The 25697-nt window shown below is 38.1% G+C and overlaps 1 protein-coding gene across 1 annotated transcript; it reads left to right on the top strand.

Moving 5' to 3' along the window:
* The first annotated feature begins 17416 nt into the window (after positions 1 to 17416).
* Positions 17417 to 24398, top strand: LOC134528156 (uncharacterized). Its single transcript, XM_063361505.1, has 4 exons — positions 17417 to 17490; positions 20056 to 20557; positions 20717 to 21096; positions 24122 to 24398. The coding sequence occupies exons 1-4, from the start codon at positions 17417 to 17419 to the stop codon at positions 24396 to 24398; spliced, it is 1233 nt and encodes a 410-aa protein (XP_063217575.1).
* Positions 24399 to 25697: the final 1299 nt, after the last annotated feature.

Genomic DNA, 25697 nt, shown 5'->3' with positions numbered 1-25697 from the left:
GTATAGCTGTTATGGGAAAAATAGTTCGTGGCATTCTTGAAAAACTAGAACATGACGTTCGAGAACTATTCGAATGATACTGCTGGCCGCCTCTGTAATAAGTCACCTGCCTCGTTTTCTTGACCTCGCAGAACTAGGATCCGTCATGAATTGACGAATGCGTGTATAACTGTCGAAATTTCTCTAAAATTTACCATAAAACCGTAATTTTATGTAACGAAGTATTAGTATTTTTATGGAAATGCTGGTAAGATTTACGAATAATCCATATTTTCTTTGTTTTCAGTGATAGTATTTTTATGGAAATTTCTGTGATTTTATGATTATGAAATACTAGTATTACAACTTTGTTTTTCAGATTTATGAAGAATCATTACTTTTGTTTTATAAGGTACCTGCACGTTTACAGCAATATAAGTAAAATTACGAAGAAAACAGTTTTTTACATTTATGAAGAACCCCTGAAATTAACGAAAATCCCTGTATTATTTGTAACGGAATAAAAGTTTTAATATTTTAGATTGACAGAAGGATAAATGCAGGTTTAGCTAATATTTGCATGAAGACGTTAAGCCTAAATTCTTTCACAGAATCCTCTGCACTGTAACATTTTACGTGAGATTGTTCGCCATGTCTTATGTATTCATATTCGTTGTACATTCTTGAGGTTTTCCCTATAACAACAACAGAGTTAAAAATCTCCTTCAAATTACGTAAAACATTAGTTACAAATTATCCAGCTATTTTCGTAAATTTAAGGACTCTGACTTCACTTACTTTAAAATTGAATTTAGAAAAATCTTGTTATGTTAGAAAAACAGTGTTAATTCTACAGCAAGAAAACCCTGCTTTTGTCCGCTTTGTTTATAACTAAATACTTATACAACGAGAAAGTAAAAATACTACGTAGTTTTTTACGAAAATTCAGTTATTTCACATTACGAATAACTCTTCGTTTATTTTAGTTAAATTATTCGTTGAAAACAATTTCAAACAGTGTAGTGTAAAAGTTTAAATCAATTTTCTCAATTTCCAAATAAAATTATTATAATGTTGATACACATTTCGAAAACATACACAAGGTAAAACTAAATAACAGATATCACTAAAGAAGAGAGCTATAATACTGCCGTACAAAAAGAATTAACGAATGAATCACGATTCCAAGCCATCTTGTAACTGAGGTACCACCTAGGGGCATTAGATCTGTATCACGCAGGGAACATTATAGAACACACGACCGTCTCTAAGACCGGTATTCCAAGACACAAAAATAAGAGTTTAGAAATTGGAAATGCTACACCTGTACCCTAATCGTATTCCTAGTGCACGATAGGACACGGCCAGTCACTTATTTTTTGGAAACGCAGCTTGACGTCCTATCCGTTGCTCTTCTGTTGCCCGAATTCCGCGCATGCGCAGAGCTCACTTTTTCGTTGATTTCTTCCAGATGGCGTACCCGCGTCTGGCGCCATTAACACTAATATAGTCATTTCTGTGATCATCGGGGGACGTATCAAGCGTGTTGGTGTGCCGAATGTAACTTTACGATAGCGAAACTATCTAGAAATACAATTGGTACACTTTAATAGTCGTAGCAAGAAATAATATCAACTTTAGTGCTTGAGAATATATTTTTGTGCGATGGTGATTTTAGACGTAACAACTTTATAGATGTTTGCCAAACGTCCGCTAGAATGCGGTCAAACCAGGAAATAGCCTCGCTCAGGGCACCATTAATTAAAACGGTTGCCGATTTGTTTCCTTACTGTCTGGAATACGGCCCGTGAGTTAAGTTACGGTTTTATCCCAACAACGCAGTGCTACGATACCATTCCCGAACGTCTTGGAATACCGCCCTAGGACCGCTTTCAGACGAAGTGACTAGTTGATTCCACTAGTTGACGGACGGCTGTGAAGGAGTATCTGGCGGATGGTCAATAGGCACATGTGCCACTCTCGTTCTCATCACCACCAGGAGACTCAGCACAAGACACTACTCTGCAGCCGTCTAGTTGAGTCCACCGAGGTCGTAATGGAGGGGGTTCCACCTGTCGGTGTCTTCTTCATGAATCCTGTGTTGGATCAGGGCATGATGCTACTCGAAGGATGATTGTGACATAATTGAAGAATTTATCCTCGGGTCTGAGTAGTTGTGATTATAACAGCGAGAAAGCACGCGCTTACAGATTTTATAACAACGGACGAACCCACACTTCGACTGGGTTTCTTCCTTCCTTGCTTCTCTTCTTGCAGGAGAGCAAGCGAGCACACTGCTTCGTTGGGTTCTAACATCGTATTGACTTCCCGTTGAGAATAGACTTTGATTACATAATTTGTCTGGTGTTAAATCAGCTACAAACAATATAATCTTCATACGGAAGTTGAGAGTCAACTAGGGCCTCAATCACTGCGAAAACTCAGTGGTCACATCCCATGAGGACCCTATGCCATAATAAATAAACGATTATATTATAAGTTTGAATATCAAAAGTTATCTTTGCTCAAAATTTATTTACGCCCATACTAATTTTAGTTCTAGTAAGTTCAATACAAATATATTTACATAATGAATAAAAAATTATTACAAAAAAGTACCACTTATGATACATTTCTGAGTTTGTATTTTACTACGCTCAAAAATTTTTTTTAACTGTATTTGTGAAAAATGTACAACCGATTAAAACTTTGTTATAAACAGTTTTGAGCTGCAGTGCATAAACAGTGAAGGGTGATAAACTAAACTAAGATAAACCTGATGAATAATTGAATTGCCTCCATTTCAAAGATGTAATCGTTTGGTGTCAATACTCAAGCAGCATAAAGAGAATATTATAGAATGTTGTTGAGTTTTTTAAAGAGCATATTAATATTACTGCATAAATTGAGAGGTTATTTTTCCTTATTTTTACTGACAACCACCAATATATTACAACACTTAAAACAATAACTCCAGGGAAAAAAAATAGTTGTCTTGAAGTCGGTTAACGTGACAACGTCATAACAAAATTTTGATGAAATGATTGCATACTTTTATGAATAAAATTGAATCTTTTTATTGAATTATCACTATTTTGTATCGATACAAAGAATGAGTGAAATGAAATCTACAATTTAATTGATAAATTTACTTTTATTTGCACTCATTAATTCAAATATGTTTATTACTTTAACGAAGAGATTATTTTAACTATAACTTTTATACTTGTTTGATATTTAACTTTTTCCAATCTGTGTTATTCTGTTAAGGATAGGACGATGATAGGATAAGTAGGAAACGAATGGGAGTGTTTCAAGTTTAATGTGCCTCGAAAAAGTCAAATCGATGGTTGTTCCAATCGAGTGAAAGAGAGATAGGTGCGGCGCAAGCGTACAATGAGCGTAACGGGACACAGCGTAACGGGACAATGTGCGCAACGGGACACTTTTTCGTGCGTGCAGCCGGCGTTCATCGATTTATTAGACGTTGTCACGTCAAAAACCATGTAATAGGTTTACATTCACTGTAATTGTTTTTAAATGGAACAGAAATATACATGTAACAATATAGCTAGTTAAAAATTTTTACATTTGCACGAAAACAACTGTAAAACTAAAAAAAAAATAGTGTTCGCATTAATACTAGGTTCGGATTCTTGCCTGGAAATTTATGATTTATGTTGTCCCAGTACCTCCGATAGTTCAAGTACACCGTTACCTGAATAGCTTTCCAGTATAAATGCACACATTACTAAGCATAATAAAATAAAATAAAGGCAAATAATTGAATATTCGGTTGTCTTTTCCATGGTGATAAAAATTATGCTTGAATGAAACACGAACTAAAATATTACATTAAGCGTTAATTTTCGTAAGAAATACTTAGTATTATCTCAAAACCGTATATCATTTATGTCAAAATAACCATAGCTATGTGGTAAACAAAGTTACAATATTATTCTTGTAGTATTACAAACTATTTCTTGGCAATTGGTTTACAAAGGAATCTTTCTTAGAAGTACAGAAAAAAATTTTCGTATGATGGTGGTTACCAAATTTTTTGTGTATGGCAATTACATGTATTGCAAAACTGTTCTTATACAAGCAGTCTTAATGGCTAATGCATAACGAAATTAGCTTTCCTCACCCGTAAATGTTTTCTTAGTAGGTTTGTCATTTTCACTATTAAATCGCTTTTGACTGAACCTAAAGTACGAATTGAAGGTATTTTCCTTTGGACACTCTGTGAACGTAGACACTAGCTTCACTTTAGCTGGGTGGCAATGAACGCTAACACACGAAGCTCATGTGGCTTCGATCCCTAACATACCCGGTTGGACTTAAATGAGCCTTGAGGTAGGTACCCAAGTGGTTTGGATATACATTATATAATCCTGCAGGTCCCATATTCTTAAGATAGTAATATCCTACTTATTTTACTTCTTATATTTCTTGTTTTGGCACATGATTTAAAACAAATAAAACTGCATCTAATTGTTCATAAATGGCTTCTGTTACTAAATAAATACTAATGTAATGTTTTAAAAACTTAAATGCAAAGTCCTAGCATGTACTGAATGTATGAATTCATGTAAAATATAGTTACGATAAACCGTTTGTTGGAGCCATCGTGTTGAAACTTTATTGTTTAGTATAAAGGCCCCCACACACGTCAGTCCAAACCATCAGTTCGGACTGTTCAGTCGGAACTTACAGTTTGGAATGAACTGAGGCTCTCTGCACACACGATCAGTCCATGCGCTCAGTTCGGACTGAACAGTCCGAACTGAACTGAAGCTTTCCCCACACACGATCAGTCTTGTGGTTAGGTATTATTTTAATGTTGTTGTGGTAATCTTTACTTTTGATGTTCCACAAACATTCATGTTCATGCCACAACTCTATAAAATTAGCAAGAAAATCTTTCGACCAGGAAGCCATTTCAGAGGAATAAATCTATTTCACAATAAACACAAACTATATCTCTCCCCTTTTATATGACACAAACCTAGAACTAAAGCAAACAAAGATTATATAAACAAAGACGTCTGCTACGAAGTTCAGCTGTTGATTAAATGGACTGATTGCTTGGACTGACAGTTTGGACTGACGGAATGTCTATACCCCCACACGACAGTTCTGACTGTGGGCTTTCGAGCCCACAGTCCGATTTGATGGAAAGTTATCAATCCGTCAGTCCATCAGTTCAAACTGTTCAGTCCAACGTCCTTGCACACACACGGCAGTACTGGCTGTTCAGTTCCGACTGTAAAGTCTAAACTGTCAGTTTGGACTGATCGTGTGTGGCACCCTTAACAGTCATTAAATAAATATAAATTAGATGTAACAAAAACCATAGAAACCTGAATTTTTAATGGTTTAAATCTAGTTTCTATTGATTTATTAATGATATACTATACAAAAAGAGTCTTATACGTAGGTGTTTTACGAATGTATAATCCCAAACTGTAAACCATGTGATTTCATGTTCAGTACTTGCTTTAACTGACATAGAAAGTTACATTTAAGGTCATTAAAACCTTTAATCAATAACCTGTTTGACAATGAAAATGGCCTTTCATAAACAATTTACTATGTTTGTTTATGAATTTATTCAAAATAATGTGCAAAAACACCAAATATTAGAAGCAAAATAACTCAGGGTACTACCTACTACTACGCCTAGAGCCTATTTGCATAATATTTCTACGTCAGAACACTATCAAACCAAATTCATCATGGTTCAGAGCTCACTCTATAATCCGGAATTTCACACTAAACCTACATGGAACATTGCAGATATTCGCGCGTGTGGAATCATGATTGAATACAAGAGCACAACACCAAAATATTGCGTTATTGCGAACGTGCGCTTTTTTCTCGAGCAGCAAAAAAAAAAAAAAAATGAAACGATTATATTTAAACTTTCCTCACTATTATAAGTACACCACATCAATACATACGATTTAAAAAAAATTTAGGAGAAAAAAATTAACCTAAATTTAATGTTCACTTGCAAATATTTTACGAATAACCGCAGTAAAAATAACTTTAACATACATGCTAATAATAATGATGGATTTACCAAAGCACCAGTCCAGCCATCAATTGATCATGTCATACATTTAAATAACGTCGATCCACAACGCGATGGAAGTAAAAAAAAATAAACCGTTCTAATCGAAAATGTCTGCGCAACTGTTGTCTTACTGATGTCGCAGACGCTTCTTACGACATTGGTTAAAAAAATTATTTTATTCGCGACGCGCTCCATCACGCTTTATCTGACTCCAACGTAACGATCCGATGCGTCCGTCCGTTTCCCATCCGTCAGTCAATGATGTGATCTCAAGCCAATCAGAAGTTCCAATAAATTCCACCCGTCATCTGTCATAAAGCTTTTTCAGCTTTACATTTCGAAGGACGAACGAATGCAATTATAACCTCCAAATGTTTAGCAAGGGGTTTTCCGGAAACCATTACTATCTTAAAATGCTAGGAGTTTGTTTATTTGTTTATCTGCTTCCATTAAATGTTATTTAAGTCGCGTGTGGACACATTTGAAAGTTTGATGTTTGGTACAGAAATTGATCGAGACAAAAAGTGTGATCATTAACGTAAGGGAAAAAAAAACAACGATCAGAGTGAAGGAAAATAAACCCTTGAGAGTAATGATTGATAAGTGCTTAACTTTCATGATCGTCAGTCTGATCTACCTATACAAGGGATATTTTCACCGCTACTTAAACCTTGTACTCTGTTGGCAGAATCAAAATAAAATAAAAAATTCGTTGTCTGTAAAGTCGGTTTACGGACGATAGTTTAACGTGACAACGTCATAACAAAACATTGATGAAATGATTGCATACTTTTATGAATTAAATTGAATCATTTTTATTTTAATAATAAAAGAATAAATACTTGAAATTATACTAGTAATCAGATTTTTAAAGTGCAAGAATAATAAACCTTTATTGCCGAAATTGTTGTTGTAATAAGCAATGAAAACCACATTAACATTTCACTTCACTTTATAACCAGTCGACGAAACAGTTCACGTGTAGATGTAAGTTGTGTGCTTCCGCTGTCTTTCTTCTCCTCGGACGCATAGGCCAATCAAGTGGAAGAGAGATAGATGCGTCGCAAGCGTACAATGAGTGTAACGGGACACAGCGTAACGGAGCAATGTGCGTAACGGGACACTTTTTCGTGCGTGCAGCCGGCGTTCATCGATTTATTAGACGTTGTCACGTCAAAAATTCCCTCGGCTTGTTGACGTACGGACGAAGGACGGACTGAAGCCACGGATCATTCAGAGTCCACCTTGAGCCTGATGAATGTGCGCTCGTGCATCGCAAGGAGCTGCTGAGGAAGAGAGATGTAAACATCGAGGAGACCGCCTGTCTGGACGCACGAGCTCTGAAAGGCGCGGGATCGCTAAGGTCGACACTGACTCGCGCATCACGCGCCTCTTCGCCTCTACGTGCCAGGCACCGAACTGGCGTGCAGTCTTATCGTCGGTAAAACTCATCTATGGGATTTCAAGCGATGACCCGGTAATTTCACGGTGGAATATCCAATATACAATTTACAATACTGTGTGTGGAGAATGTTACATTTCTAAAAAAAAAAAAAAAAAAAGTCGGTGAAACAGTTGTGGCCATTTTTCACTGTTAAGCAATTACGTTATAGACGAAACCATGAAACGAAACATTTATATATAGACTAGTGCAGTGGTTTTTAAATGCTATTCATAATCAGACACGTTCAATACTGTATTTTTCTGTAAATGAAATAGAAATAGGCATATACACATAAAAATACCGATTTTGTAAATTTGCACAATTTTTTTACACGAAAACCACTGATCGTCACTACAAAATAGTGTTTGCAGTAAAACTGGGTTTGGATTCTTACACGAGTTTTCATGCTTTGTGTTTAAGCCGTATTTACTGCGCACATAATAAACCTGATAAAACAAACTAAAGTAAAATTGTTGAATATCCGATATTCATTTCCGGAGTAAAAAAAAAATTTTAATGCTTGGAAGAAGAATACATTAAAATTAAAATGTGTCGATTTTCGTAATAAATACTCAGCATATTTCATATATATATATGCAAAAAACCAAAAAATCATAGCCACGTGTTGTTACAAAGTTACGATATCTTTTTTGTAGTATTACAAACTAGTTTTTGGCAAATGGTTTCAAAAAGAATCCTTTGTAAGGGTACATAAATATCCCCCCCCCCCCCCCCCCCGGTGCAAGGCGCTGCACAGAAAAGAGACATGTTCCACCCTTAAGACGCCAGAAGGGGGAGGGGGGGAACGTTCAGCGGGGTTGGTTAGAAGGAGCGTGGCACCGGGTTGCGATGGGATCTCCCTTATTCATGAGCCACGCGGCAGCGGTGGGCGCCGAGGGGGGCTTAAAAACATAACCCCCCCCCCCCCCCCGCCAACACCCCCAGGGCACGCCGCCGACAATTAAAGACGATTGTCATCGATGTCATTAACCGGGCGAACGTGGCGCGCTCTGGGGTCAGGAGCTCGTTGCCTGCCGCCTCGCGTAATTGCGCGCGCAACCACCCCCCCCCCCCCCTCTTCTATTTCGAACACAGTCTTACCCAATTAAAGATATCCAGACCTCAGAACCACGAAACAGGGAAACAAGCGGCAAGGTGTGTCACTATTCCTACTTGTGATTCTGCATTAACCAGTGGCATAGCATGACAACGAACATACCTACACTGCACATTTTAAGGTAAACTTCAAATAAATACGACCTTATTGTAGCTGTTACGGTGGTGCAACTTTCGGAAAATTTTTAAATAGTTTTTCGTTCTATGGTTCATAGACCCCAAAAACATCGTAAACTCAAAAGTTTATGTATATATGTGTGTGTATATACCTATGCATATATATATATATATATATATATATATATATATATATATATATATATATCACTATTTTGTGGACACCATAACTGAATCAATTTTTTTACAAATCACTTCCAAAGTTATATATAAAATCCAATAGTGTAAAATCTAGGTCGAGTTCGTTAATGGGCAAAATCTGCCAAAATGGGGTTTTCTCTATCTCTTTTTTTTTAACAGAAAAATTGCTGAATCTCCCATAATATGGAAAATATCACATCCGTTTGAAAGTATTATAATTCGTGGGAGTAATACCAAAATATTTTGTCGGAATAAGTTTTTGATACGACCAAAAATTAACTGCAATGAGTTAAAAAAAAAAAAAAAAAAAAAAAGGGGGTTCGAGGACAAAAAAAATTAAATCCCTTTGTAGGCACAACATCGAATTCGTATTGATTGTATGTTAATCTTATAAGTTTTTATCTAAAACGTTTGTCTAAAAACGATGGCGGATCCAAGATTTTGGTTTGGGAGGGGCTTGACTCAGCTGAGAGCCTTCTTATAGAAATTGAAAATTTTAAAACATAGTATATCTACATTAAAAAAAGGTTTAAATAAGTATAAGTGGGGAAAATTTTCTTTAGATAGTGTAGTATTACGAAATTAGGATAATATCAAGTTAGTTTGAGATTTGTCAGGGGTGGACTCAAATGCTTTTGGGAGGGTTGGGGGCTTGTGCTCCTTAGCTCCCCCCCCCCCCCCCCCCCATTTTCCATCCCTCCCTGGATCAGCTGCTAAAATTGTTCTACGTCAGATACAGCGTAGACCTTACCCTATTTTTGGGTAATACTCCTGATCTATACAACCGAATGAGAAGCTTACAATGCAATAATGGTATCGCTCTTAAAATAGATTGTGAAGAATTCAAATACAGATGATGTTACTTACTCATGTAATTGTAAGAAAACTTTTTCCAGTTGTTTTCTCTTACATTTGTCAAGGAATAAGTCTTATGCCTTATGAATAGGGGCCATTTTTTTCGCGCGTTAAATTCTGAACGTTCATTAGACTTCAATAAGGTTCACCCGAGCCAGCGATCACTCTCATACTCCGCAAGAGAAGCCATTTTTTTTTCCATGTAGTTGGGCCGGGTCATTCGGGGCACGTTTACTTCCGCGTTGGATGGCTGTGATCGGTGTGATGACAGTAGACCCCGGCAACCACAGCTGGCCTGAAAATCCTTTCACGGAAATGCATGCGCCCTTTTTATGATGTACAGGAAGAAACTTCAGGGTCCGTAATCAAATGTGAGAAAAAGAAAAATGACATACTGTTTGTCTCCTTCGTTGCAACGTAATTGCCGAATTAATATGAATTATGGATTAAGCCAAGCAGAGAGATAAATTAGTTAAGTATAAGGGTGGGAATGAAGTCTTCTCCGTCGAACGTTCCAAATATATTTTTCGTCTTCTCTTTTCCAGACAACTGCTCAGACGTGGCTTTGCAATGGAACTATAGTATCTCGGGCTTAATGAACTTGTATTTTAAAACTGAACTAGTTCTTGGCTTCTGGGTTGAAGTCACGTCCGGAAAACTCGTTTCAGCATGCCTCGTTGCAACTATCTTTCGGGTAGATTAACAACTAAATGCCTTATGTTCGCTAAGAGATTTGCTATAGGATCATTCACATCCAAGTGGTAGTTGGACCCTGCGTGTGGCCATGATTGGAAGAGAGACTGGACAATCAGAAGTAGTCTACTAAGAATAGTTGCAGTAACATTGACTGTGGCTAATTCTTAGAGAGTGAGCGCTTTTGGCTACAGCGTAACAAATAATACCAGAGATTAATTAATCTGCGCTTATATCCTCCGTTTATGTCATTGGGGTATTTATTTTCATTTCTATGGCTTCTCTAAATAATCTGTAGCTGTAATTGGCATCTTTACAATGTGTTGGCCACGAAATCCTACGATCTTTATTTTAGACTAGCTGTACCCTGCCATGCTTCACTGTGGCACATTGTGATTGAATAGTTGAGAAATAAGAAATAAAACAAAGAATACATTTCATATAAGTTTAGTTTTGCAATACTTGTGGATATACAATATTATTTTTTTTTTTCCACTGTATGCGTAGATATAAAGACTATCTGGTTTTCCGACTCGGGAATACGCAACATACAGTTGTCCATGTGAAAATCAATCCGCATCTAAATCTTAACCACACAATTCTAAAGATTGAGCTATATTGATTATGATTGCAAATGCCAATCGAATTGGGAATTGCAATCTTTTAAATTGAAATGGTGTATCGGTCGGGATAATGGGTATTCGAGGAATGAGGACATCTTCACCTTTGAAAGTCCCCGTTAAAATCGTTGCTTCCACTATGTTATTCATTAATTTCTTAACTGAAAGTCGCGTGCCGTTGCAGTGTTTTGGCTGATTAATATTCCGCAAGAGGATAATTGGCACACATATTTTCAATTTAAGTATGTGTGGTGGTATCCCTGGCAGATCAAGTGAGTTTAAAAATTCCGTTGGATAATTAACTACTTCATCTGCTTCCACAACGGTGTCTATCGACTTATATGTAATTTCATCACTTTGAATACTGGATTGAATAACATTATTAAGTTGATAAACATCTTTATTCTTTGCGGCAAGGATAGCTCTTTCACTGAGCCAATCATGATTACTATGCTTTTTTTAAATGTCAGGAAATACTTTTTCGATCAGTTCTTCTTTCGATGTTACTAAATTACAAAAATGATCGGGAAATGATATTCGTCTAGACGTCTCATCGACTGGCAGCTGTCCGTTTCCAATTTCCAGTAACTGTCGTGAGTATACCTCAGCTGATGGATCATTCTGCAACTGGACACGCATATTCGTAGTCAACTGCAATGTAAGTACGTGCCGCCATAGTGTTGAATATTTCAGGCAAGCATTTATTTCGTCTGCTGGTGTAGATCGAGAAATTACAGGCAATGTTTGCCTAAAATCTCCTGCGAGCAATATCAATGCATTCCCGAATGGCTGAACGTTTACACGCAAATCTCGTAACGATCGATCAAGAGCTTCAAGCGATATTTTATGTGCCATCGTGCATTCATCCCAAACAATAAGGTTACATTTTTTTAATACTTTTCCCATACCGGATGCTTTGGAAATATTGCACGTAGGAGTCTAGATGATTTTCATGTTTAATGGTAACTTTAGAGCTGAATGCGCAGTTCTTCCACCTGGTAACAATGTCGCAGCTATTACAGACGAAGCAATATCTAAGGCTATGTCATTTTTTTATCGAACCGTTGCTAGAATCAATCTAATTAGGAATGTTTTCCGAGTTCCTCCTGGCGCATCCAAGAAGAAGATCCCCCCAATTCCGTCATTTATCATTTGCATTATGTGATCATAAATGCCTTTCTGTTTACGCGTTAATTTGGAATTGTTCTATTGGACATATGTCTCAAGATCATCATTGTTATAACTCTGTTCACGGAGTAAATCTACATCAAATGCAGCAGTCGCAGTTAGGATTGGTGTTGGCATTCCTAATTGACTAAATACTTTATTTGCAATAGCTAAGCACTTGTCTTCAATATTTATCAATGCTTCGTTGTAAATGCCTTCTGTTAATTCTAAGATCATATTGGCATTTTCAAGGCGTACTCTATGAAAAATACCCTCAGCCATATGAGATCGATATTTTTCTCATAAGTCTGTGGGAGATGAAGGAAAGCAAGCGGTTTATATAATTGCGAATAATGTGCGAATTTGGTTTGGATGTGCAGTGTTGCACGCCTCATTACTGCATATATTCCACTGTTGGTCATTTTCTAATAAATTCAGAGCTTGACACGCAGCGCGGAAAGTGGCATGTGTGACGCCGTCAACTATTTTTAATTGCTGAAAAGATCTAGGACCAGGCACATTTACCAATAGCATGCGAAGGAAAAAACATTCATCTTGATTGGGATGCACTTTATAAAGTCTACCAATTGTATTTTCTTTGAAAATGCCAGGTTGACCGTCAACTGGCTCCCCTCGTCTGCGTCGTACGAATACTTTTTTAGTTACATTCCACGTGTAATAAGAGGGAACTTCTGAATACATCAGTGTTCTGGCGAAAGCGTCGTCCTGGCATAAGGCGAAAATACCAGTCAGAGTTGTACCAGGTGGATTAAGGGATCTTTCTTGCACATTTGCATCTGTGAAATAAACACGCTTTCCATTTTATAAATATACTGCCAAGTGAACCACAGCTGGATAGCATTCATGAATGGGAAATGAAAAAATTCGCAATGTAGCCTAATTGCTGCTTATGTATCTCCCAGCCTGGTATTGAGCAATTTCTTCGATATCTCGTACTGCATTTTTGTAACTATTATCTGATTGCACACTAAAAACTGCCATATCACTGCCTTAATTAACATATTTACAGATGTATTTAATGGATTTGACTGAATTGCAATATTCTATGTTTATGTGGGCTTTATATGTTTTTGACAGCAAAGGAGAATATGGAACCACCCAACGGTTGTCTACATCAATATCACCATTTTGCATGTGTATTATTGCTGAATTCCCACCATCTTCTATACCGAGGATATCCATCGTGGCCTGTTACTGTGTTGGCTGTGGATGCTCGAGGATAGTGCTTAGAGCATTTCCCATCTACCACGCATGGTGAATTGAATTTAGTGTACCACATGGTCCATGTATCATGTTTTTGATAATAACTGCATGCAAATCCTTATCGACGTCAGCCCGTGGAATTTTGTCGGAAAACACGTGCTATAATGTCATGCCTATCGACGTGTGATTGGCCAGGAAGTAACAGCTGCCGTATCTCGTCCCAAGCTGTATTGCATGTGAAAGTTATAAATAAATCTGGGCGCCCGTAATGACGAACATATGACATTGCATCTTAAGCATATTCTTGCATGTGACGTGGACTGCCAGTGTATGAAGATGGCAAAATAGTTAGCTTTCCAACGTTGGTTGTATTACCGTCATTCACAACTGCATGAACAATTGAACAAATGAACATATTCTTCAGAGCGTAGTTTAGTCTGATTCAAACGGAGAAATAGCAAACGTTCCGTTTCAATTTTTGCATACATATCCACAATATACTGGTGAAACAACTGACGGCATTAAAAAATATAATCGTCCTCGTTCCTCCGAATCATTAAGCGGTATGCGTAAAAGTTCATTGAGCTGCAATTTTTATTGATTTCTGCACCATTTACTGGATTTATCATTTTCACATTGAAATGATATCCATCCCAAAAGATCACTGGATATTGTAAAGCATCGTAACAACGGTGAGTTTCTGCTACGTTTATCAATTGATTATTTCTTCGATGGAGAACAATATCTCTAGGTTGGAACTGATCTCCGACTATGACAATTGCTACTTCGTCTATAGTTTGGAGCATTATATCTCCGGACATGTTCTCCAGCGGGAGTTTTGTCTGCGTGAATAATAATTTTGTGGGTATCTGATGGCATCATATCAATTGCTTTTTTGAACAAACGCACCAAATTGTTCCTTTCGTGAAGAAGCTCCTGCAGTTGCGAAATAATGGATCTTCTTAGCGAGGTATGTATTCCACAACGTGTATCTACTTCATCTCTATCATCACCAATGAAGTACATTTGTAGGAATTTATGGTCACTATCTGAGAACGGGAGCAGGGAGTCAGCTTTGTGATATATTTGCCCTTTGATTTTAAAAGTTGGCATGAATTGACCGTCAACTGGGTCCCCTCGTCTGTGTCGTACGAATAATTTTTTTGTTATATTCCACGATAATAAGAGGGAACTTCTGAATACATCAGTGTTCTGGCGAAAGCGTCGTCCTGGCATAAGGTGAAAAAAGCAGTCAGTCCGCACCAAATGACGCCATTTGGAAGCAAGAGTTATATTTCCTGATGTTCGATAGGAAATGCTTCGATTCAGCGGTAGATACAGCAAGTAAAGTTTTTAAAGGATCTGGTGGTGCATCAAGTTGAGGCAATTTGATTTTTCCGCCAGCGCAACACATCCCTTTCGTTTCATTATTAAACTTTAGAGCCTGGCAGTTGCTACAGACATGACTCATCGGACCAATGACAACATGCTGACTTGAACTATAATCAACAGCTGGATTGTACCGGAACGCAAGACGATTGTATTCCAGATGCAGATCAGCTGTTCTTTCTGTTCGTGTTTCAGCTATCCTCACCTTTTCGCGTTCATTCCGTTCAAAACGAACTAAATTTGTTGCTGCAGAACGCGACTGACGTGCTCGCAATCGTACATCCTCAAGCCTGGCTGCCTGTCTTTCTGCTGGTTCCACGTTACGTGTCTGGATGGTGCTTAGTCTGTTCCTCTCTCGTACGGATGCTCGCTCTTCCTCAGTCATATTTGAAATCCGTCTTCTTGATCCTTCTGTGTGGCGAGTGCGACGGCCCAAATTTGACTTTCTGCGAGGCATTATTTCGGTTTTCACTGAAACAGAAGAAAGGAATGAGATTATAACTTCTTATAGCTCTCACAGTTCTTATATTCTCCTATCTCTCGTGATTCTCATAGCTGCAGCTCGACAATAAAGAGACACAGGATGGACAGCATTGAAAATTAATAACATATTTACTGTCCTTTATGTAATTGGAAACAAATATTTTTTCTCATGTGACTGCGCCATTACTATTGAGGTTGTCAGCGAGTGTTTTCCTCGCTTACGGCAGATGGCGCGGTCACTGGTACACAGCTAATAGGTAAAAAAAACTGTTTTTTTTTGCACTTGTGCTATGGATGTGATGCAATTGTTGTTATTGGCGATATAACATTTTAATTTAAATTGAAAATTAAAAAAAAGGTATAGGGTCTACGGAGTTCAAAAAATGAATCGCCTAGAACCATCTACACGCAATCTCACATCAAGTGGTGATAGACACATACAAAACATAACCTCTACTTACGATTGATGCAATAACCATCTACACGCAATCCCACATCAAGTGGTGATAGACCCATATAAAACATAACCTCTACTTACGATTGATGCAATTGTTGTTATTGGCGATAGAACATATTAATTAAATTATATATTTAAAAAAAGGTAAAGGGTCTAAGGAGTTCAAAAAATGAATAGCCTAGAACCATCTACATGCAATCCCACATCCAGTGGTGATAGACCCATACAAAACATAACCTATACTTACGATTGATGCAATTGTGGTTATTGGCGATAGAACATATTAATTAAATTAAAAATTAAAAAAAGGTATAGGGTCTAAGGAGTTCAAAAAATAAATAGCCTAGAACCATCTACATGCAATCCCACATCAAGTGGTGATAGACCCATACAAAACATAACCTCTACTTACGATTTGGATAACGGCGCAGCTCAATCGAGACACGATCACACTAAAGTACGTCATTCATATTGTATAATTAGTCCCATACCGGTACGCTTAGTCATTATTTAATTATTGCACCTCACAATAAAAGCATTCTCATTGTATATAGCCATTTCCCGCTCGCTTCATTTCACGTAGTTTTTTCCATTGCTAAGAGAAATCCTTTGGCATGGAGAAACGTTTCCATAACAGAAAATACGTGTTTTTTTAGTTTTTATTGGTGAGAAAACACATTAATAAAATGGCGCAGTTACTTTTTCGCGGTCGCGGGTATGTTGCTGACGTGAAAAGTAGATAAAAACAATCCTTGATGCGGGTTGTATATAATGCTAAAATTTCAGCTCGATCGGTGCAGAACTTTTTAAGTTTTTGAAGCGTACACAAACCAACATAACATTTTTATATATATAGATATGATTTTTATATTTTATAAAATAACAAAGTGTAACCAAACACCTCTTTAGCGACTGTCTTGGAGGTTTGACGTTACCAGAAACGAAAGCCAGAATTCTTGATAACTTTTCATAAAAAAATTGGGAAATAATTTGTTTTATCATAACCTAACCTTAATAGATGAGGAATGTTTTACCCACTTTCGTAAGCAACGTCAGTAACATTTCTCATGATTCAAAAGAAAGAAAAAAAAAACTATCTCGTTTAACCGGTGTGGAGGGATGGAAATTACTAAAGAAACCTTGACTGTTCCTGGCGAGAAAACACGGGAACACAAAGAGCCTCCTTTTTCGAGTGTTCTGCGAAAACGAATGCATTCATGTCCAAGTGTTTTCATCATCGTAGCTCAGCCTTCCCGGCGTGGCTGGAGGCAATATTCCCAGCCGTGTGTCTGGCGTCCGAGTCTTTATTCTCACCTGTCGTGCTCAACAAAAGAGAAATTCGAGACGTAATTATTTAGATTCTTCGTAACGCAAAAAAATTTTTTCCCAACACCAGTGCAGCACACATACGTCTACTTGAATTCGGATCGCCTTTAATGCGTGTATCCTTCACAATTGGTTTTACTGTAAACCAAGGGCAGTTTTTATTTTTTGGCGCGTTCTATTGAAACTTGCGTTTTTTTTAAGACGATCGGAACGGGTGGATCGAGGCGTGCGAAGGTCCGGGCAATTTGGGACATGCGCGATGGTTAATGAGGCTGCAATTACCTGAAACTCGGTCGAATACACTTCAGGGTCGCGTCCAGGTGGGGACCTGTCGAGGCAGGTGCGTGTCTGGCCTCATGAGCGGCTCTGCGAGACCCCGGCCCGCCGGGGAGATGGGCTCGCATCCCCCCACCCGGACGAGCCGGCTTCGAATCCCGACACCAACTTATTTGTTTATTCGTCTCGTTTTCACACGTGGCGAAGTTAATGTGTGGACACCACTTTGTCTTACACTAAACCAAATTTGAAACAAATATTACTTTTACAAAAAATCATTAAATAGTAAAACAAAGAATTGATAACATAAAAAATAGACTAAGATAAAAACTACGGGGGGAAATGTATAATTTATAAATTATTATTTTTAATAATGTCCTCTTAAATGGTAGTATTTTTACTTACAGAGAAAAGGTACACAAACAAGAACCAAAAACTATATTTTACAAAAAAATAACATTTATGTAAACTACACTGTATTATTTTAAAACTAAAACCTATTTGGTATTTAACAGTATATATTAAGCTAATTAACTTATCACGTAAAATGTATACGCCAACTATACACTCACCAAACCACACATACCTGAAGTTGCTTGAGGAAGAAAAAATTTGGATCACAGTCGTTATCCGTTTTAAGTAACGATATATAAATGTACATATTTATTAAATAACTTATTTAAAAACAGATCTTCTGTAAGCTGAGTGTGGAATGTGTTGTCTTACTGGCTCTTCAAGTGCAAACCAAGCACGCGCTGCAGCTACAGAGAAGGATTCGGAACATGCGCTGGAGGATGCAGAGGAATCAACAAGGCCAAGTTGCTTTCGGAACAAGTCATGATTTTGGGAAGTGAAATCGTTTAGCTACGGACGATGGGGACTGTGAATGAATAACATATTTTAACATATGTAGGCTATGCATTTACGCTGATTATTATTATATTACTATTGTTCTGTTTTTTTCTCGATGGGCCTAGGGGGAGGGGTGGTAAGGGGGGACCTGGTGGACGTTCCAACGAACGAGTAGGGGCTGAGGGTTTTCTCGGAGTTATTCCCGTGCACCTTCATGCAATTACATTCCGTTTGATGATCCGGCGTAGGGCTTCATTTCACCTTTAGCCCTAACGAGTTTTTAAAGTCACACATAAAATATAAAGACACTCTATACTGTATGTTACATTTATTTTTAGAAACCATTTGTTTTATTTCCTGCAGAAAGAGTAAGTTTATTTATAAATTAATTAGAAATGGTTTGAAAAGTAATGTCATAAGTAAAGCTACTCGGTAGCTAACACCAAAAGTGGATTTAAAAAAAAGGAAGGGTAGCTTATTCCGTGGAACGTGGTGTAAAATAAATTATTTTAAGAGAAAAAAATTAAAGTAAATTAATTTACATTAAGAAAACTCAAAAGCAAGCCCCCTTCCAAAAAAACTTATAAAACGTTGAAAAAATGACATTTTTACAAATATTGGTAGTCTTAAAAAAATATGCGCGTGAAGAGAAGAAGTGTTAAGAACTTGTGAAATTTTAAATACGTACTCAAGTCATCAACGTCAACGTCATTACACTGAGAAGCGACGGTTATGTTTGACTGCTACTGAATTCACTCCCAATTATTTCCCACTTAAGGTCTTTTTTTTTTGCTGTAGGAAGGAAATAAAAAAGCAAGCTACTGTTGGACTGTGTTCTATAAATCAGAGAGTCACCTACCCCAGCGCACAAGGAAAAAATTATTTGGTCAGTACCCATGTCACGAGAAATGTGTTAAATGTAATTAAAATTCTAAATAATTTTTTTTTGATTTTGATTTTTATTATTGGGAAATTTGTTGTTCCCAAAAAAAAATATTATTTTACCGGAGGCAGTGTCAGAACAGTGCTGAAGTAAAACTCTACCTCAGAATAAAGGTAAACGATTGAATAATTGAGGGGTTTGAAACAATCAGTGTTAAGTGAGCGCGATGGTGAAACTTAGTGCTTTACACTTCATGTTCGTAGTTTTTATATTTAATCCTATATTTATGGGTAAAACAGCGCATATAAATTTTCACCAACAGCATGAGTTGAAGGCATTTATATCATCGTGGATGCATTCTGTTTTCATCCCACTGACATTCTGGTACTATGACAGTAACAAGACGATAAGCATCGAAGCATATGCAGGAGAAAATGATAAAAACAATGATGTATGGAAACTGTTCACATCTATGGTTTTTAAGTATTTGGAGTTTGCGGTAGTCGTAGAAAAAACAAATACTAATCACACTAAAATATGTCAAGACAAGATGCATTTCTCACAGAGGGTCATTTTACTTTTTGACACAGAAGAGTTCTTCGCAAAAGTTATCAAGAAAAGAACATGTTCGTGGAATACCTGCGCGAATCATTTAATCGTCTTTGTATCGCAGTCAAACTCGGGGATGACCATGGAAGACCGCGTTCAAGTCGGGAAGAAATATTCAAACATCTTAGATTTGCTGTGGAAAGAACGCAAAGTAGCGAATTCAATATTCTGTGTATTATCAGTAAGAGAACATATTTGGAACTTGTTTACTTACAATCCATTTCGAGGAGATTGGGAAAGTTTGCAAACTGTCGATGTGAGAAGAGGGAGTTTATTTGCTCGCAGATTTGATTTGGAGCGCCTTACCGACTTGAACGGGTACAGACTACCAGCAGCTGTCTACGAGAGCCCGCTGTACGGCATTGTGAAGAGGTCTTCGGAGAACGGCGAGGTAGGATTCTCGGGGAGAGCTGGTCTCCTCATGAAGGAGCTCGTCCGACACATGAACGTCACTCCGGTTTATGTGACGCCCGAACACGGCTTCACGACTGGTTACAGGATGGACAACGGAACCCTGGTGGGCACCTTGGCCCTGTTCGCCTCAGGGAGAGTGGAGATCTTGCTGAACACGTGGCTCATGATGGGCAGCAAGACGGACATCTTCACGTACATCCCGTGGCCAATCACGCAGGATTCTCTTTGCGCCTACGTGCCGCTGCCCGGTGCCATCCCACCATGGTTCTCCTTGCTTCTCGGTCTGAGCTTCAAGTCCGAGATGTACTGCTTGGTGGTTTACTTCACGTTCGTCATTCTGTGGTTGCTCTGGGGCAACAACCAGAAAGAACAGGTGGGATGGGCTAGCAATTTCCCGAACGCGTGTACCGATCTGCTCCACGTCTTCTTCGGCATACCTTGGCCAGGAATCAAAAATGTCACCTCGGTGATCAAAAGAGCCTTTCTAGTTCCTTTACTTCTATTCAGCGTTATTGTGGTTAACGCTTTACAGAGCATAGTCTCCACTAATGCCAGCATTCCCTTGTTTTACAAGGACATCCGTACTTTAGAAGAACTCTACATATCGGGGCTGCATATTTTCAGTAGCTATCATAGTCATATTAAAATCTTCAACAGTGAAAACCCCGTCATTAAGCGTCTGTCGACAAGGTTTAACGTATCCGAACAAAATGAAGATGAACTGTTACCTCGAGTGGCGCACAAAAAAGACATCGCCTACATATACGAAGCGAGTCGAATGATGGAGATCGTTCGCAACTATTCGGATTCGTCTGGGATGAATCGCATAAAAATGGTTCCAGAATGTTTCCAGACGTACCTAGTGACGTTCATCGCTAGACCGAACACACCTTTCTTGCCAAGATTCAAAAGGTAAGTAAATACATGTTTTTTTCTTAAAGATGTATAAAACAAACACATAGTCGTGCATTTGAGAGATAAATGTATAACAGTAAATTATTTACGACAGCCATTAGAAACAAAAACATAAAAAGTATAACTATTGAGCACATATAAACAGTAAATTTAAAATTGCATGATATATTTTAGAGATGTTGGGGAAAAAACGAGTAAGCTATTTGGAAAGACGGGCCTGAATATAGGAAAATAATTTTATTTTATTTTTTCTAACTTATAAATTAATTGAGTTTAACTTCACTTATCAAAAGTTCTATTAAAAATCTTAAATGATCGAATACTAGATCAAAATTGCCGTCTACTTAGCATAACACAACTGATATACATGTCAGTTAAGTTAATTTAAACCGTTCAAAACCACTGGCTCAGTAAACATAACCACAACTACACACGCAATACCCCGTCTCTACACACACACACACTTGCTGAACCAACATCATTTCCGTAGATTCACTTGTTCACATTTTGTTTTTGACACGACACATGACATGGCACTCACCCGGTATTCTTAATTCCACAAAAGAACCAACACTATAGCTAGCTCACTGACTGATTCGCCAACTCAATTTTTCACTAACTCTCCAGCCAACTGGTTCAATTACGAACTGACTGACTCACTAACGAAGTCACTGTCCAAATCGTTAACTCACTGACTTGCTCGCTAATCCACACTTTCACTGTCCAACCAAACCCTCACTGTCACTAGAACTCTCGAGACACGCGTCGGGGTCCGAATGTGCACCAGTGGCTCATCTAGAATGTTCACGAGTCCATCAGGTCACAACCCTTCCAGAATGACTTAACACTTTCGAGATGTCTTCCGCGCAGAAGAAGCTGCATGCAGGCGCGCCTAACCTCTTTGGCAGGTCGGCGCCGCGGATGCTTATGGGTTGGTTGTTCTCTGGCATGTGACCTAGTCATAGGCGAGTGGTGGAGGATCATCCAGGTTCCTCTAACGCCGGGTGAAATGGCTACCCCGTGGCTTACGACAGAGGGAACGTTTGGCACTTAAATTGACACTTTGCAGAATGTTTTACAGTGAGTAATGTGCATCATTAGCAAAATAAAATATTCATTTTATTTCCTTAACTTTTTTTTTGCAAATGAAGGGAATTAATTCACTCTCTAAAAAAACATATGATTTATAAAATTAAAATTTTCAGGGGATTTTCATAATGGCGATAAACAACGAAAACTTACTTTTTAAAGTTATCTCCGAAATCCAAGCTCAGATAATTTTATTTCCCGTATAGTTATTGTAGAACAATGACAATTTGGTATATAATCTTCTCTTCAGGTACACTTTACTTTCCTATAAATACTCAACCCTCCCAACTCCTCTTTTATTAGCGTACGTACCTACTAGCCGATGACAAAGTCTGAGACGATTTATTCTTTGCACTGGGTAGATTATTATTTGGTCAAAATGTTTCTTTTTGCTTATCATTGCCTCCGAACGATCCAGAGAAATTGAAGAATAAACAATTGTAGGACAATAATTGAAGTAAATGAGATAACTTATAGGTATGTAGAGTTGTATTGTTTTAATTTGTTAGTTTGAAACTGTAAATTTTTCTGGTGTCCGTCTATTCACTGCAGGATTTATTTTTCACAATGTATTTTATTTTTATTTTTGTGGATACTGTAGTGATACTACGTGAGGCAACTTTTTTTTTCCAGTTGATGACCAGGTCCCACAATTTCCCACCATGTCTGTCCCACAATGACTCATTGTGGTCTTAGGCATGTTTGAAGGTCACCGAAAACAACGGGTGAAGTGTAGTGTTTGCATTTTGGAAACAGTTTCAAAGGGCATGACTGAGTTCGACGAAGGAAATTATAATTCTTACTTGTTAACGATCATCAGGCGTGGTCAGGCACCATTTCCAGATTTTTATTTGGTATTTTATTTTTTGGTGTTGCTATTCGGCTAATGCGACGTAAAAAGTGACTTTAACTAACGGCTGGTTTACGCTATGCCAGCAATTTTGTGGACGATAAAACAGCAAGTAGGTGATTGAGCGTTTACACAAGGCAAGAAGCGAGTTTAGTAGATGTTCGAGTGTCGATCTTTTAATATAGGTAGGTATGGATCATGATCTAGAGCTCGTCTTGGAAGAGGCAAAAACCTTGGTATTTCCACAGCAGATCTATTTTTTGCGATTACAGCTGCCCTTGCTAATTTGTTTTTTATAAAGAGTATATTTTACATTCAATAAGCTCTCTTTTTTTCAAAATTTGGATTAACCGTGCGTACCTATGTAGTTTTCGTCTTGGAACATTTTAATTTTTTTTTGTATACCGTTCATTAAATCAATAAAAACTAGGTTTCCTCAAAATCATAGAGAAAAAAAAAATTGGTTTCCAGTGTTCGGGAAAACGCTAAAAACGTGAGCGTGGTTTCGAAACATCAACGAGCACTGACGCCGGAGAGAGATTTCTCGAAGAACGATGCGATTCACCAAAACTTTGACTTTAATAACGTTCAAAAAAAAAAATAGTACGAGTGAGTTGGTGTGGCGGAAGTTACTTGACCACCCACTCACTGTTCATTTCACTGGATCGAGAGCCCACTTGCCGTTTTCACTAAAGGCACTCTAATAATAAGTGTTTTGTATCACGCGGTCTCTCGCCACTCGACTGAATTGCTGGCACTGTGGAAAACTAGCCGTATACACTCAATAAAAAAAATTTTTTGTACTTTTACAAGGGAAATTCTTGGAAACCCTGTTGCCAAGGATATTTCTTGCAAAACTACTAGGGAGAGCCTTGCAAAATCGCACATTGTACAAAGAAAGCTCTGCCTTGTAGTTTTACAAGTAATAATCCTTGGCAAAAGGGTTTCCAAGAATTTTCCTTGTAAAATATACCAAAAATTTCTTTCGGTGATAGTACGTCGTCTCTCTGATGGTTCATCAACTCGTGTTGGAATCGCGCGAGGACTTCCTGACGCGTGCGTGTCTGGTCGTCTCTCCGGCAGGATCGTCGGCGGCATGGTGGAGGCGGGGCTGTTCGCCGCGGACCGCGCGACGCGCCCCAGGCCCCAGGACGTCTCGCTCGCCGAGGCCTCCCCGGGCCTCAGCGACCTCACCTTCTCGTTCCTGGTGCTGGGCCTCGGCGTGTGCTCCAGCCTCGCGGCGCTCGCCCTGGAGTCCCGGCGGCCCTGCAGTCGCCTCCTCCGGGGCCGCCGTCCGAGGTCCTCGGGCGGAGCACGGGAACTCCTTCAGGGCCGCCGTGGATCACCCTCAAGTCCCTAACCTCTCTTCTTTCTCACGATCTTCGAGCGCTGAAATCTGCTGCGCGACCGCGGAACCGCACTGACCATCACAAATGAACTGTTCATAAAATTTGTCCACCGTTTAACCCCGCAGATATTTACAAAATACAGAATGAAAGAAAGAAATAAACAAAGCTCATACGTCTAAAATAACTCAATTAAAAAAAACATTTAAATATCAACTACATAAACAAATAACAAACAATGGGGAAAAAAATTAAGGTACAAAACCAATTTGAAATGGAAATTTTTAAAAAAATTATGACAATACAAATTTGCTCACTACTATAATCATTACTTTGATATAATAATTTATCACATGACATAAATTAAAATTTAACAAAGGCGTTCATTAAATACAATGTCTTGGACATACGTCATTGCTTTTTTGCACTATCATGGGAAAACTTCATGAATGCAAAATAAGAATTAAAAATAAAAAACGTAAACCCACAGAAAGCAGGCCTAAATCAGATTATGTCAAACAGATAAACACAATGATGAACCTAAACAGGTATTATGTACCACACAACGATGACAGCATAGACGAACACATTCAAACTTAAATATCAAACAGCACAAGAATTCCGTGGAAGGAATAAATAACAGCACAGACTAACACAGTAGGTTAACAACGACGAGACAGTTTAAAGAATAAATTTGCAGTAAATTGTATGAAACTAATATGTATAAACAATGTATAAAAAATGCCGACAGACAAAAAAACATGGACAAAGCAGCAAATATACGATCACAACGATGAATTCTAGATAATATGTAGTATCACAAACGACGGCAACACCGATGAAAACAGTAGATTTATTATCACAGAACAGTTGCGACGTTTCGGGAACTGACATCTGTTCCCGTCATCGGGCACAAACAGACTGATATCGTACACTGGAAAACTGTGGGTTTATATATATTTATAATTGTATTAAATCAAAATTCCCCATTGAACCCATCATTTAAAGAACTTAACAAAGGCCTTGTTATCCTAAATGTAGACTTACCTGTTCTCTGCTTATTGTCATCCACATTGCTGGCACGATCTCCTAGGACAACAAGGCCCGATTCTCTGCGACTGACTTGATTCGGGGTGCTGTCATAACTTAGAAACACACAACTTAGAAACACATAACTTAGAATTTTCTAAGTTATGACAGTTCTAAGTCATGACTTTCTACGTTATGACGTTTCTAAGTTGTGTGTTTTTGCGTTGCGCGTTTCTAAGTTACGTGTTTATAAGTTATGACAGTTCTAAGTTGTGATAGTTCTA

The sequence above is a fragment of the Bacillus rossius genome, chromosome 1 (assembly GCF_032445375.1).
Source record: "Bacillus rossius redtenbacheri isolate Brsri chromosome 1, Brsri_v3, whole genome shotgun sequence".
Taxonomy (NCBI): Eukaryota; Metazoa; Arthropoda; class Insecta; order Phasmatodea; family Bacillidae; genus Bacillus; species Bacillus rossius.
Note: the sequence above shows the minus strand (reverse complement) of the source record. Positions and strands in the feature narration are given on the sequence as shown.